Source organism: Hemiscyllium ocellatum, chromosome 17, assembly GCF_020745735.1.
Source record: "Hemiscyllium ocellatum isolate sHemOce1 chromosome 17, sHemOce1.pat.X.cur, whole genome shotgun sequence".
NCBI lineage: Eukaryota > Metazoa > Chordata > Chondrichthyes > Orectolobiformes > Hemiscylliidae > Hemiscyllium > Hemiscyllium ocellatum.
The window spans coordinates 30,191,852-30,212,929 of record NC_083417.1 but is presented as its reverse complement, the minus strand read 5'-3'; the positions used below and the strand labels follow the sequence as shown (position 1 = coordinate 30,212,929).

The window sequence follows — 21,078 nt, the reverse complement described above, 5'->3', positions numbered from 1 at the left end:
ATCATAATTCAACATGAGAGGAAGAAAATATTGTTTCAATCATTGTTTAAAAAAAGTTCTGCTACAACAACTCGACATAATGGACACATGCACATGCAGTCTAGTGTAAAGTCTTGTACTGACGAAGAACATTTGTGGCCAGAAAGGAATGTAGTATCAAGAAGGTAAACTGACTAACTCTGAGAAAAGCTGTGATTGATGTAACCCTTTAATGCTGCATGTCACTGTTTTTAATTGAGATTAGTATCCTTTGTTGGCAGGTTGTTATTACCGGTGTCACAGTAAATGTTTAAACCAAATCAACAAATCCTGTGTAAGGTCAAAGGTTAGCCACCAATCTGAATTTGAGCTCAATATCTGCCCTGAGGTGGGTCTGGACCAACAGGATTATCGATGTGGAGAGTGTCGCCAACCAATTTCTTTACGTGAGTGCAATGTTCCTATGTGATTTGAAATGCTAAACAATTGTCATATGATTTTAAATTTCAAATTTGCAATATATTTTTTTCCTAATCAAGGGTAATGGAAGGGGAAGGCTTGCATCAAAATCTCATCTGCATAACCGTGTTGGACTATATTGTTGTTTTGTATTCCAGCAACTTAAGATCATTCAGAACTATGCATACAAAGTTAACCATGTGATCAGCATTTGATAAATCTTAATATTTTGAGCTTCATGCTTTCCATTGTATAATTGAATGATTTAGGTGATCTTCACTGCAGTTTTGTATACTAATATTGGGATGTTATAACTGGATTATTGGAACTTAATTTCCTTTACGAACAGTCAGGAAAATATGGAAAAGTGTCACATCGCAGCAGCTCAGAGCCCTTAGGATAAAATTAGCCCCATGCTGGGAAATCTGCACCAGGTAGAAAATTTCACATTCATTGATTTGGCATTATGGAGCACGGAATGAGCCAAATGGACATTTCTCTGACAGACAGCATTATATATGTTTTTGTTGAATTTCTTTGAATTATATCTGGTGAATATACTTTTTGCTGTGGAGTTGGGAAAATTAAAGGATCTATATGTTAGTGGTTGCCTTTTCATTGTCTCATGGGCTCATGTTGATGCTGTGTTATTAAATAATTAATAGGGGCACATCTTTAAAGGAAAATTTTCAACTTTAGAAGTTCAATACCCAAATGTCAAATCAGTTTTTTTTAAAAAAAAACATTTGTGCTAAACCTATCCATTTCTTTGAAGCTTTTGCTGAGTATCTCAGCTTGTCTTGTTCTTTGTATTTTGTCTGCCAAAATTATGAATCTAGAATCAATTTCCCTAATATTGACCTGCTCAGTCTGTTATGAGTTGGCAATATTTGCAGGTGAGCATTGTAAGTTGTTGGAAAGGAACTAGTGCTCCAGACTTACCAGAAATTAACAGTATCTGGGAAATGTGTGAAAATCTCATGAAATCTAATGCCAAAAAGAAGTTCTATCTTCTTTCCCATTCTCCTACAACACCATACTTTTAATTCTTTCACTTCATCGCTCCTTGCTAAATTTAAATCATTGTAACTTGTCAAAAAAAGTTACATTGCTAATTGATTTTTTTTATTTTGCTATGGTATATCTTTGATCTATGACCTCTTCTCACTAGAAACATGGGACTTCAGAACATCTTTTCATAGCACAGTAACTACAAGTATTAAAAATGTTGTGTTAATTGTTCCATCTTTGAAAACTGCCTTTCAAAACACTTTTGAGCTGAAATATGCACCTATGTAGTTACTAGTTAATTATATTACGTTGCATTGGCAATTAATGAAAATCCACAATTTTCTGTCTGTTATAAAAGGGATTAATACCACACTGTGAAACAAAAGATAAAGCTAATCATATTGGAATAGATTTATTTAAATTCGAAGTATGTAATTATGGTTATCTAAAACAAAGAATTGTGGATCTAAAACAAAGACATTCCGGAGAAACTCAGCAGGTTTGGGAACATCTGTGGACAGAAAAACAGAGTTAAAGGGTCACTAGACTCAAAACTTTAAAAGAACTGTTAGGAAACAATGAACATAAATTCCATTCATACATCAAAATATCTCCTTCTTCTGTAAAGTATTTGTTTTACTATTCATTATATGATGAGACAAAAATCTAGTGCAGAGCTCATGCACACATTGAGTTGATGATGCTGATGAGATTCTTTTGAGTGCGAGAGAGAGAGAGAGAGAGAGTGTATTGGAATAGCTATGTTTACTCTTTGTGTCCATAAATCCAGACATACTGACAGAGTCAAGATTCAGTAGTGCTGGAAAAGCACAGCAGGTCAGGCAGCACCCAAAGAGCAGGAAAGTCAATGTTTTCAGGCAAAAGTCCTTCATCAGGAATACTGACCAGAGGTACTGGGCAACCCAAAATGAGCAGTAATTCCACTGAAATATTTTCACCTGAGTCTCATTATTCTGACTACAATTTTTTACTCCTATTATCCTACACATTCTATTGCCATAGTCCATGCAGCCCTCTCTAGTAGAACAAGCAGGAAGATAGGAACATATCACCAGTTGTTCCAGAAACTGAAAACTTGATACTTTTGTAAACAAGTGACTTGGGTGTTATATCATAATCCCCCTTCTTTTCCTTGAACATAGTCACCCTGATCCTGCATCATAGAATATGATACCAATGGTTGACGCAAAGTCAGCATACTTGTTGCTTTTGTAAATGCCACGATGACACAAATACAACATACTGCAGCACCAGTGTGTAAAATTCTGAAGTATTAATGTGTTCATATAGACCATGGAATGTGATGTAATTGACCAGAGATGCTTGGATTCTCCAGTTAGATGGGTGAGATTATGATATCTACAAGTCCAGTTTCATTATTCTAACTTTTTTTTTAAAGCAATCTTCGTCCTTCCATTCATAGTCTTTTTATAATGATTTTGATTTTACATTTCAGGTGGTGTGCCCAGTGAAGCGCGCATGTGTGACTACACTGGACGATATTATTGCAGCAGCTGCCACTGGAATGATGCAGCGGTCATTCCTGCTCGTGTCATACACAACTGGGACTTTGAAGCCTATAAAGTGAGTATTTTGGATGGGAAGAAGAGAAGGAAAACAATATGGGAAGAGCTATGGAGATGGAAAGTAGAGAATAGTAACATATCTGAAAACTATATTGATCATAAACAGAGCTGCTTTTCCAGTCCAAAAAATTCTTAATTTGTCGATTGTAATACTTAAAATCCTTCGTGGTAGAAACCATCTGCATGGTTTTTAAGTTTTCTCCTTCTATTCTGATATGTCATTTGGCCATTGTGACATGGTCACAGTGTCGTTACTGGACAGCAAAAGGCCATATAAATTATGTTTTGTGCATAATTAATTCATCACTTATGAAATTATTAAGGCTAAATTATGACATTAACTAACACGATAAGTTTATATGCAGAGTTTAACTGTTTCATGGAAATTTTACATGATGAACCTTGCTCATTTAATACCATAATTACACATTTCCCAGAAGAAATATGAAAAATGCAGGGCTTGATTTTCATATGAGGCAGGAATAGTGTATTGGATCCTTTCCCAACATCACAATCTTGACCTAGAATTGGGTTACCTGCCTCTGTAAGCAAACCTGACGTATAAACTGAGACTGGTCAAAGGATTATGCTTGCTTTCCTTGGACATCAGCTTAGTTTTGTAGATCTGTGAAGCTCTTTAATCCTGTGCCCCATACTATCTTCAAACCCTATATGCTTCCGCACTCCCAAGCCTACTTCTCTACCAGTCACCCTGTATCCACTATGTACAGAACTCTTGAGTCTGGTAATAACATTGGGAAGTTTTTGGTATGCTGATAAAACTTCAAACAGAAGAATAACATACAAAATGTCATCCTCTTGAGTGATCATAAAACTATCAGGTTAGACAAATGTAATCCCCCCTGGCCAACTACTGTATAAACAGCCCTTACTGAACTGAATTTTTTTTAGATCAGATTACTTGGTGTGGAAACGGGCCCTTCGGCCCAACAAGTCCACACCGACTCAGACCCCTTCCCTTACACCTAACACTCAGGGTAATTTAGGATGGCCGATTCACCTAACCTGCACATTTTGGGACTGTGGGAGGAAAACGGAGCATGGGGTTTCTGATTGTGCAAATCAGTCACCTGAGGCAGGAATTGAACCCGGGTTTCTGACATTGTGAGGCAACAGTGCTAACCACTGTGCCACCGCGCGCCCATAAAAGGGGATGCGGAAGTTAATTAAGTTAATTCCATCGCACAACTATATTGGGGGAGAAAACTCCCAAGGTTTAATTAAAGGAGCCCAGCCATCTTTGCAAGCCTTAAAGCAAGATAACTGATTTCTGAAAATTAAATTAAAATATTGAATAATGGTACAATTGACATAGTCCTAAATATGAATGCAGAATGGCATTTTATCCAGTGGATAAAATATATTTTAAACATCTGATTTTTCCACTTTGATGCCAGTCAATGTAATGGTCACTGCACTGCAATAAAATATATTTAACTTGATCAATCATTGCATTGCATTGTAATGTGAAGTTGGTAACAGATTTGCAAAAGATCCTTTAATCCAGAGCGGGGCTCCCCTGGGGTCATACAACTCCGACCTGATGTTGACTAAGTTACTCACAGAAGTTGGTTCAACTCCTCAAAATTCCAATGATCTGTAATGCCCAGCCCTCAGCTTGGCGAGATCAGGACTGCCGCCATAGATTCTTGTCACCTCATTAAATTGCACTACTAAAAATTGCCAGTGATGGAAATCCCTTACAACCATTTCATTTGCCAGCCCTTCTGTGTTCCAACGTGCTGGTGCTATAAAAATTCATTTCCTAGACTTTGACTTTGAGGTAGAAAGTTCTTTAAAATTTTTCATAGCAGTGTTGCATTCAAAGCATATCTTGGGCTAAATTTCGTAAACTATGAAAATTGTACCAGAGTGGGATGTTTTATACCAGAGTGGGATCTATTCATATTCACCCCAGAGTGGGGTGAATATGAATAGATTTAACCTTTTCATGTCCGATAGCAACAGAATATCTAATGCCTGAAGTAATGCTGTTTGAGGCTTTGCCTAATTGTGTTGCTTTTTCCTTTCTTTCATGTTTGATATTAGGTATGCCGTTACAGTATGAGATACCTCACGCTGATGATCTCGCGGCCAGTACTGAAACTTAGAGTGATTAATCCACTTCTCTTCAATTATGTGGAGGAACTAGTAGAAATTCGGGTATGCTCAGATGCACAATTTTCACCTGATCAGTTACAACAAATAAGTCTGAGTGGAATTGAATGTTTTCAAGGGAATATTGTGGTGCAGTGGTAATCTGCCTACTTTGGAGCCAGGAGACCCAGGTTCAAGTCCTACCTACTCCAGGCTTCTCTGAACAGATTGATTAGGAAATTAGGTCAAACGTTTTCAGAGGATCCTCTTGTCACTCAGTGGTAGCATCCCTATCCCTTGACCAAGAGGTCTGGGTTCAATTCCTACCTGTTTCAGACATGTGTAATAACATCTCTGAACCGGTTGATTACAGAAATAGGTCGATTAGACTTTGTGTAGATTATAGAAACATGAATATGGCAAAAAGTCTTATGTGAAGAAGGATAAACTTGGAAATCTTTAGAAACAATAATTGGGATGAATTTGTTATTTTGGAAAGGTATGAGATAGATGAGAGTCAGCACAGACTGATTTAAAGGCAAATTAAGTTTGACTGATTTTACTATCACCTGTAGTAATGGAGGTGAGTAGACTAGGTAAGTTTGTGGGAGAAAGCGCTACTTAAATATGTTGATGGAATATATGTTTGCCTTTTGGGCCAAATGGCCTGTTTCTCTATCTCATTTCCATGTAAATCTCTGTACAGCAATGTAAATTTTATTGATTTCTTTGGGAAGTAACAAATGCTTGATTTAAGGTAGTGTGTTTTATTTTAGCAAAACCATATGCAGTCGAAGTATTTTGTCCTGCACTTATCAGAACAGTTAGAATTTCAAATCTCAAAGGCAACAACAATTTACACAGCATGAGAAACAGGTTGTTGATTAGTTGACAAGGTCTATTGCTAACTAATGTCCTGTTTTTCAGAGCAGAAAAGGTTAGGAGGCTTATGTTTAAAACATAAAAAGCTTTACAGCAAGGTAGCACAAATTATTTCTGGTGGCATAAGTGTCTGTTAGCTTTGAGGTTTTTGGCAAAAGAACCAGATGCAACATTAATCTCTTTTTTTTGTTTTGAAACCTGGTGCAATAAGATCTTGAATAACTGAAAGGTTGTGAAAACAGTTTCAACAATAATACTCAAAAGGAAAGTAGACAAATACTGAAATGGAAAAATTGATAAGGGTACAGAAATGAGCAGAAAAATGGGATAGCTTTCCCAAAGAGTCGGCACAGGCAGCCTGGATTGAATTTGATCTCCATCTGCACTTGGATAATTCTGTTATTTTAGCCAAGGCCACATGAAAATAGTAATTAAACAGAATGATCTAAATTTATTCATAGTTGAATGTTTGCCCCTTGTGTTTCAATGCTGTTCTTTAAAGACTTATCATAGATTTTAAAGATTAATCGTGCTTCCTTAAAACTTCCAGAGTAACTGCAGAATCTGTGCTGGTGAGATTTCTTCTAATCCACAATGCGTGACCAACCAAATCATAAAGCAGCACTGCTCTGTCTTTCCCTTGGGTTGGAAAGATCAAGATTTACCTGTTTGCATGTTCTGCCAGGACATTTGGCAGATTATTTTGGGAGCACATTGAAATGTTGAACTGCGTAAAAGTTTTTCTTGGTAAATTGTTCTAGTTCTCACTAGGTCAGATCCCCTCTGCTTCTGTCATGCAATTATTATTGAATCTCAGTCAAAATAACTGTGACCAGATCCTGAAGGAGTGGTCCTGAAGAAGCATGTTTTTAAAAAAAGTTTAATTATTGTAATGTTTTATCTTTGATTTCTGTCTGCAGAAACTCCGACAAGACATTCTGCTGATGAAACCCTATTTCATCACGTGTAAGGAGGCAATGGAGGCAAGGCTGCTATTACAGGTTAGATTGTTCTATCATTTAGAGCAATGTCTGCAATTGATATTGAATGGTATAATATTGATTCAAATAGCAAAGCTAAATCACGATTTTGATCCAAATTACTATTCTAAAATTGGATTTGTAGGTAAACATTCATGATATTGACCTTTTTGGAACATATTTTCAGTGCATGTCTAAATATGTGCACTTGCAGTTGCAGGATCGACAGCATTTCGTGGAAAACGATGAAATGTATTCTTTACAGGATTTAATTGACATTGCCACTGGGCGTCTGAGCTGCACTTTAACTGAAATCCACACCATCTTTGCAAAACATATTAAACTGGACTGTGAGGTACCATCAGACTTTTACCATTGAACTCTTTGCGGTTACATCAGTCCTCAAAAAGAGGGAGGTTTGAGTTACATAAAACAGTCTTCAATCCTTTTCCCCTTCCTGCAACTAAAAACTGTCCACTTTTTGAAGACTGATGTAACATTAAAGAATTTTACGTTTCTTTTAAAGAGAATTATGGTATTGGTTTTTAATGTGATGTACTTTCTGTATCATCATTTTCAGAAAGAGAAATTGCTAAATCCAAACAAGTTGTTGCTGTCTATAGTTTTCTACCAACTATTCCTTGTGTTAATCATATTGCTGGAGTAATTTTCTGAAATCTTCAACCTTGTGTGTTATACTTTTAATAGAACCGTGAAATATTAATGTTTTACCAATTATGCACAAACATGGGAAGGGTTGGAAATATTCAGGTCAGTTTTTTAGATTAGATTTTTTTTGTCACATGTACCTGAGTACAGGAGTACAATGAAAAATGTATAGAGTCTTCTCTCCCTGGCGCCATCTTAGAATACAATAGTTTGATTTGAGTTCTTGCTTTTAATTCAAAAAACAGAAACAAAATGTCTAGATCATCTTCACCACTGCCAAGAGTCCTGAGCCAGGTTCACCAATGGCATGGTGCCATGACTGCCACTTAGCCACCTTGAGCCTTGTGTTTTGCTGCCACCTGAGCTGGACCTACTGCGGTCCAGTGCTATCACGCACTGCTGGGCCAACCTCGCTGGTGCCGTTGCCATTTTGGAATCTATTGAAGTGTCAGAATACACAATCTTCCTGAACAAAGGCAAGAGTGTAACCCTTTGAACCAGGATTGACATCAGGACTACTGCTGATGCCAATTCCTCCACTTCAAGAACTGTGCTTGACCAACGTCAAAGTCACCACATTCTGGCACTATTTCTTGCCGTCGGGTTCACACTGTCTGTTGGCGCAACATCTCTGGAGAAAGCTTTCCAGTTCCAGACATACCAATTATAAGTTACCCTGCTAGTTTAATTTTTACTCTGGGTTTAATTTTTACATTTTAATCAATGAAGTCCGTTTGCGCCCTATGGATAGATTGAATAACAGAGGTGTTTTTCCTAGGATGGGGTGACCCCAAAATTTAAAGGGCATTGATTTAAGGTGAGAGGGGGATCATTTTAAAAAGGATGAAGGGGTAACTTTTCTCCATGCCGAGGGTGGTGCGTGTCTAAAACGAGCTGCCAGAGGAAGTGGTGGAGGCTGGTACAATAACAACATATAAAAGGCATATGGGTGGGTATAAATAAGAAGGGTTTAGAAGGATATGGGTCAAATGCTGACAAATGGGACGAGGTCAGATTGGGATAGTGGTTGGCGTGGACAAGTTGGACCAAAAGGTCTGTTTCCATGCTGTGTGACTTTATGACTCTAGAGCGAAGCCATGGCTATGGTGTTACTGCACTTTAACCTAAGGACTGGTTGAATGCTGCATTGACCTTACCACGACAACTGATGAAATTTTATTCAAACCAATAAAAATGTCAGTCTCAGTAATGGTAATCATGACACTAACAAATTTCCTGTAATAGCAGCCTTGCCTCCATTGCCTCCTTACATGCGATGACATAAGGTTTCATTCGCAGGATGTCTTGTTGCAGTTTCCGCAGACAGAAATCAAAGATAAAACAATACAATAATTAAAAATCTGTCCATCAGAAAAGTCAATTTACCATCCTTACCTGGACTGGCCTGAATGTAATTTCAAATCCTCAGAAATATGAGCGATTTCCAGGAATCCACAGTTACATAGATGGGCAACAAATGCTGGCCTTACCAGCTCTGGTCATAAGCCATGAACAAATGCCAAACAAAAATCACTTGGGATAGGGCAGTCAAAGTTGGAATTATGTGAACCACATATGTCCCTGGTTGATCTGTGACTGGGATAACATTAATTGCTGTTTTAAACTGGGGTAGTTCTGAGTCTGCTGCAATGGTGTGAATCCCACTCTTGATTATCATCCAGCTGGCCCTGTTCAAGGAATGTGCCTATAAACATTGGCAGTGGTACAAGATCAGACTCAGTACAGATGTCCTTGCTCCCAAAGTGTTTTCTGATTAGCCAAAATCAGCATCTTTAAAACTGACAGCCCCGTAGTTAGACCAGTTGTTATGCACTAGTTAATTTAAATGTTTTCTGCATCAAATGATTAATATTATGTTTATCCTTTTAGTTGTCATTTTCTAATTTATTTGTTCTTATTGTCAATAATTGTTTAGCATGTTTTACTATTGTACCTGCAGATGAACACTTTCAAACCTCTTCTCAAAGGCATCAAACATATAAAATAAAATGTTGCAATAGCACTGCAGATTCTTTATTCTAATGATTATATTAAACTGCATTTTAAAATTATGAATTGGAGCAAAGTATGGAATGGTGGAATTATAATCCATCTTTAATTATGTATCTTGTTTTATAGCGATGTCAAGCTAAAGGTTTCGTCTGTGAGTTATGCAAAGAAGGTGATGTGCTCTTTCCATTCGATAGCCACACATCAGTGTGCCAGGATTGTTCTGCTGTATTCCATAGGTTAGTACAAACGTCTTAAAGGAAACAAACATTTAGTTAATGTTCAGGCCCAATTACATTGAAAGTTTGGAATAGACACCTACAAACTTGAAGCTTGACCTGTGACAAATGAGTGAATTTCAATTTTGGCAATAAGCAATTCACATTAGTTTGTAGATGCAAATGGTGGTTATTCATTTCACACTCAAGTGAGAGAAGTATATTTCAACTATCTGCTAACTCATGAATTGATTAAAGGCTGCTACCATTTCTGGAAAAGAGAAAACAACTAAAACAAATACATTAGTTGTGCAACAAAGTTTCCATAAAAGACATGAAACTTTTTGGAAATGTAAAGCTGAGCTTGCAGTTTATGTCAAAAATATCAACTTCAATCTAAACAAAGAAAGTCTAATTGAGCCAGCAGCACATTGCTGTTTGATCTGTATAAGTATATGGATTCTCAAACTAAATGATCTGGATGAAGGGACTGGGGGCATTCTAGCGAAGTTTGCTGATGATACGAAGTTAGGTGGACAGGCAGGTAGTACTGAGGAAGTGGGGAGGCTGCAGAAGGATCTAGACGGTTTGGGAGAGTGGTCCAGGAAATGGCTGATGGAATTCAATGTGAGCAAATGCGAGGTCTTGCACTTTGGAAAAAAGAATAAAAGCATAGACTACTTTCTAAACGGTGAGAAAATTCATAAAGCCAAAGTACAAAGGGATCTGGGAGTGCTAGTTGAGGATTCTCTAAAGGTAAACATGCAGGTTGAGTCCGTGATTAAGAAAGCGAATGCAATGTTGTCACTTATCTTAAGAGGGTTGGAATATAAAAGCACCGTTGTGCTACTGAGACTTAACAAAGCTGTGGTTAAGCCCCATTTGGAGTACTGTGTCCAGTTTTGGTCCCCAAACCTCAGGAAGGACATACTGGCACTGGAACGTGTCCAGCAGAGATTCACACGGATGATCCCTGGAATGGTAGGTCTAACATACGAGGAATGGCTGAGGATCCTGGAATTGTATTCATTGGAGTTTAGAAGATTAAGGGGAGATCTAATAGAAACTTACAAGATAATACATGGCTTGGAAAGGGTGGATGCTAGGAAATTGTTTCCGTTAGGCGAGGAGACTAGGACCCGTGGACACAGCCTTAGAATTAGAGGGAGTCAATTCAGAACAGAAATGCGGAGACATTTCTTCAGTCAGAGAATGGTGGGCCTGTGGAATTCATTGCCGCAGAGTGCAGTGGAGGCCGGGACGCTAAATGTCTCGAAGGCAGAGATTGATAGATTCTTGATGTCACAAGGAATTAAGGGCTACGGGGAGAATGCTGGTAAGTGGAGTTGAAATGCCCATCAGCCATGATTGAATGGCGGAGTGGACTCGATGGGCCGAATGGCCTTACTTCCACTCCTATGTCTTATGGTCTTAAATGTAAATTTGTCATGGAGGAAAAATAATTAAATTTCAGGTCGATGCTTCACCAGAACTTGTCATGAAGGATTATCAACATAAAACATCAACTCTCCTCTCCACAGCTGTGCTGAGTACTTCTCACAATTTTGTTTTTATTTTGATTTAGCATCAGCAGAATTTTGCTTTGGAGAAGAAAGATGTTTCCTGCAGATATACAATTTTGAATAATACATGTACTTCTTGAATAGTGTTAAAATATCTAAGTATGAAGTAAATATGTCCTGTCAGTCTTTGATATGCTCAATGGTAAATGGGTCCAATACTGCAGAACAATCATTATCAAAATCAATTGAATGTCTAAGCTAGTCTTCAGTAGAATGCAGAAAATTGTGGCTGAAGTATATACCATTTGATTGGACTGTACCTACAGTTTTGGATGCTGAGACAAGTGAGATTTTCAAGCACTGGGGAAAAAAAATGTTTAAAAAATTGCCAAAAAGTTTATCCTTAGTCAAAGATCTGAGTTATGACTAAAGAACTTGAGTAATTTGAGTGTTTCAGCTGGAAAAGGAACTGCTGGAGTGCTAATGTATAAAATTACACAAGAATGATACATTAACAGTCCAGACATACCTCACTGTTTACTAGATCAAGAAGTCATGACCTAAACTAGTAATAGGGAAACTAAGCACATGTGAGAAACTTCTTCTTTACTCCATTCTAAGTAATCAAGCTGTGAAATGGAGTCCCAAGAAGACTAGTAGAGGGAAAAATACTGAAATGTTTGAAGATGTACAAGGAACTTTGTATCCTTAAGATGGATGGATGGATGAATAAATAAAGATTCTGAATTTGTAACTACCTTCGAGGTGTATTTTGCTGTTATTGTAACTTTCTAATCTGACTGATTCTGTTATCTTCAATCATAAGCATTCAGTTATTCAGATAAGTTTCTTTTAAGACCATAAGACATAGGAGTGGAAGTAAGGCCATTCGGCCCATCAGGTCCACTCCGCCATTCAATCATGGCTGGGCATTTCAACTCCACTTACCAGCATTCTCTCCGTAGCCCTTAATTCCTTGTGACATCAAGAATCTATCAATCTCTGCCTTGAAGATATTTAGTGTTCCAGCCTCCATTGCACTCTGCGGCAATGAATTCCACAGGCCCACCACTCTCTGGCTGAAGAAATGTCTCCGCATTTCTGTTCTGAATTGACCCCCTCTAATTCTAAGGCTGTGTCCACAGGTCCTAGTCTCCTCGCCTAACGGAAACAATTTCCTAGCGTCCACCCTTTCCAAGCCATGTATTATCTTGTAAGTTTCTATTAGATCTCCCCTTAATCTTCTAAACTCCAATGAATACAATCCCAGGATCCTCAGCCATTCCTCGTATGTTAGACGTACCATTCCAGGGATCATCCGTGTGAATCTCCGCTGGACACACTCCAGTGCCAGTATGTTCTTCCTGAGGTTTGGGGACCAAAACTGGACACAGTACTCCAAATGGGGCCTAACCACAGCTTTATTAAGTCTCAGTAGCACAACGATGCTTTTATATTCCAACCCTCTTGAGATAAGTGACGCTTTCTTAATCACGGACTCAACCTGCATGTTTACCTTTAGAGAATCCTCGACTAGCACTCCCAGATCTCTTTGTACTTTGGCTTTATGAATTTTCTCACCATTTAGAAAGTAGTCCATGCTTGTATTCTTTTTGCCAAAGTGCAAGACCTCGCATTTGCTCACATTGAATTCCATCAGCCATTTCCTGGACCACTCTCCCAAACTGTCTAGATCCATCTGCAGCCTCCCCACTTCCTGTCCACCTGACTTCGTATCATCGACAAACTTCGCTAGAATGCCCCCAGTCCCTTCATCCAGATCACTAATATATAATGTGAACAGCTGCGGCCCCAACACTGAACCCTGCAGGACACCACTTGTCACCGGCTGCCATTCCGAAAAAGAACCTTTTATCCCAGCTCTCTGCCTTCTGTCAGACAGCCAATCCTCAATCCATAGCAGTAGCTCACCTCGAACCCATGAGCCCTCACCTTGCTCAGCCGTCTCCCGTGTGGCACCATATCAAAGGCCTTTTGGAAGTCAAGATAGACCACATCCACTGGGTTTCCCTGGTCTAAGCTACTTGTCACCTCTTCAATGAATTCCAACAGGTTTGTCAGACACGACTTCCCCTTACTAAATCCATGTTGACTTGTTCTAATCTGACTCTGCTCTTCCAAGAATTTAGAAACCTCATCCTTAATGATGGATTCTAGAATTTTACCACCAACTGAGGTTAGGCTAATTGGCCTATAATTTTCCATCTTTTGTCTTGATCCTTTCTTGAACAAGGGGGTTACAACAGCAATCTTCCAATCATCTGGGACTTTCCCTGACTCCAGTGACTTTTGAAAGATCTCAACCAATGCCACCACTATTTCCTCAGCCACCTCCCTCAGAACTCCTAGGATGTATCCCATCGGGGCCAGGAGGTTTATCAATTTTAAGACCTTTTAGCTTTTCTAGCACTTTCTCTTTTGTAATGGCAACCATACTCAACTCAGCCCCCTGACTCCCTTTAATTGTTGGGATATTACTCATGCCTTCCACTGTGAAGACTGACACAAAGTACTTGTTAAGTTCTCCTGCTATTTCCTTATCTCCCATCACTAGGCTTCCAGCATCAGTTTGAAGTGGCCCAATGTCTACTTTTGCCTGTCGTTTGTTTCTTATGTATTGAAAGAAACTTTTACTATCATTTCTAATATTACTGGCTAGCCTGTCTTCATATTTGATCCTCTCCTTCCTTATTTTTCTCTTTGTTATCCTCTGTTTGTTTTTGTAACCTTCCCAATCTTCTGATTTCCCACTGCTCTTGGCCACTTTTATAGGATCTCTCTTTTTCTTTAATACATTTCCTGACTTCCTTTGTCAGCCATGGCTGTCTAATCCCTCCCCGGATAATCTTTTCTTGGGGATGAACCTCTGTACAGTGTCCTCAATTATACTCACGAAGTCCTGCCATTTTTGCTCTACTGTCTTCCCTGCTAGGCTCTGCTTCCAGTCTATTTTCATCGGTTCCTCTCTCATGCCCTCATAATTACCTTTTATTTAACTGTAACACCATTACATCCGATTTTGCCTTCTCTCTTTCAAACTGCAGATTGAGCTCTACCATATTATGATCGCTGCTTCCTCAGTGTTCCCTTACTTTAAGATCTTTTATAAAGTCTGGTACATTACATAGCACTAGGTCCAGAATAGACTGTTCCCTTGTGGACTCCATGACAAGCTGTTCCAAAAAGCCATCCTGTAAGCATTCCATGAATTCTCTTTCTTTGGATCCACTGGCAACATTATTTACCCAGTCCACCTGAATATTGAAGTCTCCCATGATCACCGTGACCTTGCCTTTCTGACATACCTTCTCTATTTCCCGGTACATGTTGTGCCCCTTGTCCTGACCACTGTTAGGAGGTCTGTACATAACTCCCATTATGGTTTTTTTTGCCTTTGTGGTTCCACAATTCCACCCACACAGACTCCGCATCATCTGACGCTATGTCATTCAGTGCCATAGATTTAATTTTGTTCTTAACTAACAAGGCAACCCCAAAACATTCAATCCCTGTATGTTTTTATCTGTTTGACCTCATGCCAGCAGGCTGAAAGACAGATGCATAGACTGTTTTCTAGATGCCACCAGCACCAGTGTATGCCATGCACTTAATATCTTTAAAACTTCAGTAGGGTGCAACTATTTGTTTCAAAAGAATGGCACTTTTCTCTTTTTTTTTGCGTACCATTTTATTTCCTAGAATGCTATACTGGTGAGGGACAGAGTGAGAAGATAACAACCTAAATGCAGGTTTATTGTATCGAGAATTTGTTACAGTAATCAAATCATTCTGCTTTTAAAGTAGGGTAATGTTGAAAAAAGGAGGAGAGTGCATGGTAATTGCAACTATTATTACAGTATTTTCAGAAGCATGAATGAAAGCGAGTTTGTGATAATACACTATATGAGTATATAGTCTGAAGAATGAAACATACTGCAACATGCAGTAGTGATTTTTGAGATTAGCAATATTTCAGCATTGTATTGGATTTTCTACTATTGAAACTTCCTGATTTTTGTGTAACAGAATAACTAAACTGTTGCCAAAGAATGGGGGTCTGAACTTAGAGGATGCAATAAAGAGATTGAAAATGTTTATTCCTGGAGTAGTGAAGGCCCATAACAGATTTTCATTAAACTAATATACATGAATCTTTTGAAACTGATAAACAGAACAATAATTTAATGCAAACTTGACTTCTGAATCCTACATTTAAGAATTCTATATAAAGTGATAGAAGATTAATTTAGAATCAACTGCTTGACTCGTGTAGAACAAATGCCTTGCGATTGAAGAACAAAAACAAATAGTATATTTTGAGCTATGAGACCATCTGATAACCACATTTGGCCTTTTCTGTCCCATTTGCATAATCTGTGTTCCTAAGCAATTTTACTAGATCAGAAGTCTTGTGTTAGCTGTAAGAATTCTATGGAGTTACATTTGCAATGAATTTAATTTCTAAAGTAGAATGCGTTCTTGTCTTTATTTGCAGAGATTGTTATTACGACAATTCCACTACATGTCCAAGGTGTGTGCGGCTTTCAATGAGAAGACAGTCTCAAATTGGATCAGCTCACCCAGACTGAGAAGCTAAGCCCAAATGAAGAATTGTCGACTGCAAATATTGTGATTCCGATCACTTCATTTTCTGCCAGCTAACTAGTTTGACCATTATCTTTCAGATAATAATAATCAATGGAGTTGTTTAATTCCATTAATGGACTAAAAAATGAGGCATTAGGATCTGGGTTAAGTGAACAAAGATGGAAAATTTCCTTTAAAGTTGGGAATCCGAGTACAAAAGCTAGTGAAAGGCTAAAATGGCAAGGTTCCCAGTGAAATCAAAGCAGCAGTCTTTGAAATTAAAATCTGAGTATCTTTTGAAAAGTCCTTTAGATCTTTTGATGGTCTGTAAAATCTGACTGGCATAATTTAAGGGAAGTGTTCCCTTATAAATTTTCCTTCATGAACATTTTCTATTTAGAATGTATTTCAGCTTTGTTGTAACTTATTTATGCCATCTCCATCCAATGTACATTTACTGCATATTTGAAGGGATTGTAGAAAAAGAGCTCTGATTTTTATGGGATAACTTGTGAAGAAAAAAATTGGCATTTACATGGTGCTTTACTACATTCTTGGAATGAAGACAAATGTTTGCAATGCTGCTCACTTTTATTTTCTGTTTTGTCATCAGTCCTCACTTGATAAAGGAAAAAATTATTAGTTTAATAACCTGTGCTCTGTTATGTCTACATTCAATGTTAATAGAACAGATGTTTAAATTGGCAAATAATTATAGATCTGGGCTTGTTAGCATTTCAAACAATTCTGATTGTTTGGATCAGAGACTACATTGCATGAAAGAAAGGGTTGGGGAATGAACACATTGGAACTATTCCATTTGGAAACGGAAAAATTATGGTTCAGGGAATTGGTGTCCCAGCTGGTTTATAGAAAGGGAGGCTTACAAAGCTTTGCAGTGAAAGAGCACTGGCTTAAAAAGTAATTAATCCTGTGCATTGTAGGATACGAATGCATCGATGAAAGCATACTAAAAGCAAGTGTCACTTGTCATGTTGAAGACTGCTTTTTGGCATGACACCAATACTGCGTTAAGAAATCTGCACGAGTGATGACTGTGTGCTCATCTGATATAGAGGGGTACAGTATGTAAGCTTGAAAGTTGGCAGATTCCTATTGTATACAGTAGAACTTTATGAACTAAAGCCACACAACATTGGTACAAAGTGTTGGGGAACATTTTGTTCTTTGTCCTGTCCGGACCACTACTTTAGGCATTTGCATACTGTTATTTAAACTGGAATATGAAGAATTTCATGCTAAGTGTTAGGAGTAGCATATAATCCAGGGCTGGTCCATTAACAATGTCGTTCAGTGTTAGTAGCTTGTCTGACTGAGAAATGAGATAACTGGGTGTGGCACAAAAAAGTATAATTGTGTAGATTTCTATTTTAACTTGAACTGAATTGGGTACCTAGATTTTAATTTCAGTACTGCTGAAAATGATAAACTGGTAATTTTGTTAAGCTGAATGCCTTGATGTGGACCAGTTGCATTTTCTAATGTAATCTATATTGTAATTTCAAATGGAATTTGCTAGTTTGGAGAAAAACTACCATACTTATCCACAGTTGAACATTCAGAATTCAATTTTAATCCATTTGTATTCCTTTGAATGGCTGCTTTTTGAGTGTGAGTGCTCAAATTTTTGAAATAGCTGACATCCAGGGACCTTGATGATTACACTAATTATTTATCACTTTGTGCATTTTCCACCAGTTTTTTTTTGCAAAAACCAAGAATCCTGGTTATTTGATTAGAAAGAGGGATAAAAGAGAAAATTTGGCTTCAGAATATCTGAAATGTGCTAGCAAACAGTTCCATAAATGATACCATCTATGTTGATTTTGACAATCTAATATGGACTGGGTTAAAAATGCATTTTTTATTACATTAAGTGTTAGAGGTTGATACACTGTCTGAATTTTTCTTTTGAATAGTTAATAGTACTCTAGGGTTCCGTGTCACTTGAGAAATGGTTATTGAACTTATTGAATCTCCCTAAGCATTATCTATTCAGTTATCTGCCTAAATAAATTGTGTATCATTGTAAACAAGATCAAAATGAAAATAGAAAACATATCTCCACATAAAGAATTTGATATGGTCCATAATCCTATTACTGGCCTATTTTAAGATAATCACCGATGGAGGGAAGGAAATGGAAGTAATTATATGATTTAGACCTCTCACTCCTACTGATAACTCTATGTTCAATGGATCCAATGGTAAAATTAAATATCATGTGGTACTTTTATGTTTGTAGTGTAAAAATGCAAAGTATCATGCTGCTGTAGAGGTTTTTATAGCACTAAACATCGTTACGCACTTTTCAAATGGGTTTAAAATCCTTAAGTATTACTATTCCATTATTCTCCTAAAGAAATTGTGTATTACCATTTTATGCACTTATATAATATCTTTTTGTCTTTTTAAAATTCAAATTTTGCTTGTCGTTAATAAAAGCCAGTTTAATGAGTGGTGCCTGTCTGTGGCTTTTTTTTTATTGCTATGTTTACATCTTTTAGTCAAGAAGTATCCATTAAATCAGTCAATCCGGTGATAATTATGTAGGGCATTTATTCTGATTCTGTAGAGAATTTCCACTTCACCCTTTTGTAGAAAAAGGTCAAAAACAAAAAACTTGCAAGCATTAGCAAGATAATCAGCCTTTGAAAGTGAATAAAAGCCTAATATTTGAAGTGAACTATAAACATAAAATGCCATTAATCCTTCCAGGTCAGGCTACATCTGTGCAAAATTCCAAAGCTTAGGGTTTTATTTTGGGTTTATGTATCCTCCTTTGTTGGATGATGAAAGGTCGTAACCCTGAAACATTAGATATGATAGAAAGTCAAAGACATGAAATTCTGGCTAACCTTTTTTTCATTTCTTCAAAGATCCTGTCTTACCTGCTAATTCTATTTTTATGTCAGATTTCTAGCATCTTGAATTTTATTTTATTCAAATTCATTCTTCAATTCATATATTTGAGTGTAAGTTTATTAAAGCATTAACTTTTCTCCTTTTAAGAACATAATAGCCAATTGCATGTTTCTACCACTTGGATCATTTTCTTAGTTTTAGTATGTACATAAAGCATAGAGGCACCAGTTTCAAATTTGACTGCAAAGCAAGTGATTGGTACTGTACCTATAAAATGGAAATACTTTTCATAGAACATTATAAATAGTTTATTTCTTGGTATGCTTAAAATTTCAGCTCTTAATATTTTGTATGACTGTACATTTTCCCCCTTTTAAAAAATCACTGATTTATTTGTTAATTAAATCTTTAAGATACTGGAGATTAAACAAATATGATAATGTAATTTAGCTTGCATAAAAATAATTTTAAAATGTTGTGTAGAGGCCACTAGGGTTAACAGTTTTATGCTGTTCCTGTTCAAATCTACTGCCAATGGTGCTGTAATTACACAACTGACAATACCTTGTAATGAGTAGAATAAATATTTCAGGGTTTGTTCGTTACCTTCATTAAACTTCTCATTTTGATTCTTTTATTACCAAGTCCAAGTGAAAAACGTTTGATCACCACATAACCGTGATTGTGTATAGCCAAAGGGTTTGGGGAAAGAGCAGAAGTATGGCATTCAGGTCAAGGATCGACCATGATCATGTTGCATGGTGGGATGGCTCCATTTGCCAAACAGCTTACTCCTCCCAATATTCCATGTTTCTAATTTAATATGGATATAGTTTCACATTCTCCTGAGATCTGATTGCTTTGACATTTTTTGGTTAAAGTATTATTAAAAGTAGGAATCTAGATTTCATTACTCTTAAGTGCAATTGTAGTTCGCATAGCCATCTTGATAGGCCAAAGACGTGCACAAATTTGGAGGAGGCCATTCAGCTCTTTAAGCCTGATCTGACATCAATAACATCTCATTATGGCCCCAACTAACAGTACCCCACCATGAGAAAAAATTCTCATCTCAGTCTTAAATAGGAAACTCTTAATTTTTAAACTGTTTGTTTGCCAACTGTAATCTCCCCCGAAGGGAAATGTGGCTCAGAATCCGCCTTGACCAGTCCCCTCAGAATCTTTGTTTCAGTACAATCACTTGTCATTCTTCTGAATGAGCATAAGCCTATCAGGTCCAATTCATTGGGATTTCAAGGAATGAGAAGTAGTTTTGTTGAAATGGGTAATCTATTAGCATGTCATACTTTAGGAAATAAATGAACACTTAACAGGAGACAATAAGGTATGTGTGTTAACTGGTTATTAAAGATCATCCTTCTAGGAGGTCAGAAGGGTAGGCATTTACAGGCTTGATGGAGAAAATTGTTGCATATGAAATGACTAAAGATAATACAATTGTTTGAATTTCTTCTATTTTAACATTGTAAAACATCCAAAAATATTTCGCAGGAATGACTTATCAAATGAAATTTGGTACTTATCAAATGAAATATTAAGATAGTTGACAAGAAATTTGTTGAAAGTAATATATTTAAAGAACTATTTTAAAGGAAGAGTTTGTGTGTGGTCTGCAGAGAATACCAGAGCTTTTGGATCTGGGCTACTGAAAGTATAGCCATTCATGATAGTGCAAAATTGGGGTTGCTGAAAAGGCTGGAGGATATTTGTTCAGGTTGCAGGAATAGCAGTGAGGCTACAAAAATTTTAAAACTAGGATGAGAAATTTAAAACTGAGGTGCTATGACATAGTCAATATGTTTAGGTCAGCATGCACAGTAGTTGTGGTTAATTTGGCTTGGTTTGAGTTGGTGTAAAGGCAGCAGAATTTTTGACATGCTTCAGTTTACAGGTGTAAGATGGAAATCCAGCTGGGAGTCAAGTTTTTTTTTTAAATTCATTCACTGAAATATGGATGCTGCTGGCTAGGCCAACATTTACTGTCCATTCCTAATTATACAGAGTAGTGAGTTTTGAGAGGATTTGTAGTTCAGATTGAGATTCTGGATGTAGGTCTGGTCACTGAGCTAGAAGGTTCATTTTCAGATGTTTTGTCACCATATTAGGT

At 37.3% G+C, this 21,078-nt stretch overlaps 1 protein-coding gene across 5 annotated transcripts in view; it reads left to right on the top strand.

Moving 5' to 3' along the window:
• Positions 1–18,541, top strand: part of def8 (differentially expressed in FDCP 8 homolog) — a 44,168-nt gene extending 25,627 nt beyond the window's left edge. For 4 of the 5 annotated variants that reach the window (XM_060838037.1, XM_060838038.1, XM_060838040.1 and 1 more), the window contains 7 exons: positions 261–425; positions 2,927–3,054; positions 5,127–5,240; positions 6,977–7,057; positions 7,251–7,391; positions 9,845–9,954; positions 15,973–18,541. In XM_060838037.1, coding sequence (XP_060694020.1) covers positions 261–425; positions 2,927–3,054; positions 5,127–5,240; positions 6,977–7,057; positions 7,251–7,391; positions 9,845–9,954; positions 15,973–16,066 — 833 coding nt within the window. In that variant the 3' untranslated portion in view covers positions 16,067–18,541. The remainder of the gene's footprint in view (positions 1–260; positions 426–2,926; positions 3,055–5,126; positions 5,241–6,976; positions 7,058–7,250; positions 7,392–9,844; positions 9,955–15,972) is intronic. The other variant, XM_060838039.1, reaches the window with a different exon arrangement.
• The last annotated feature ends 2,537 nt before the right edge of the window (positions 18,542–21,078 follow it).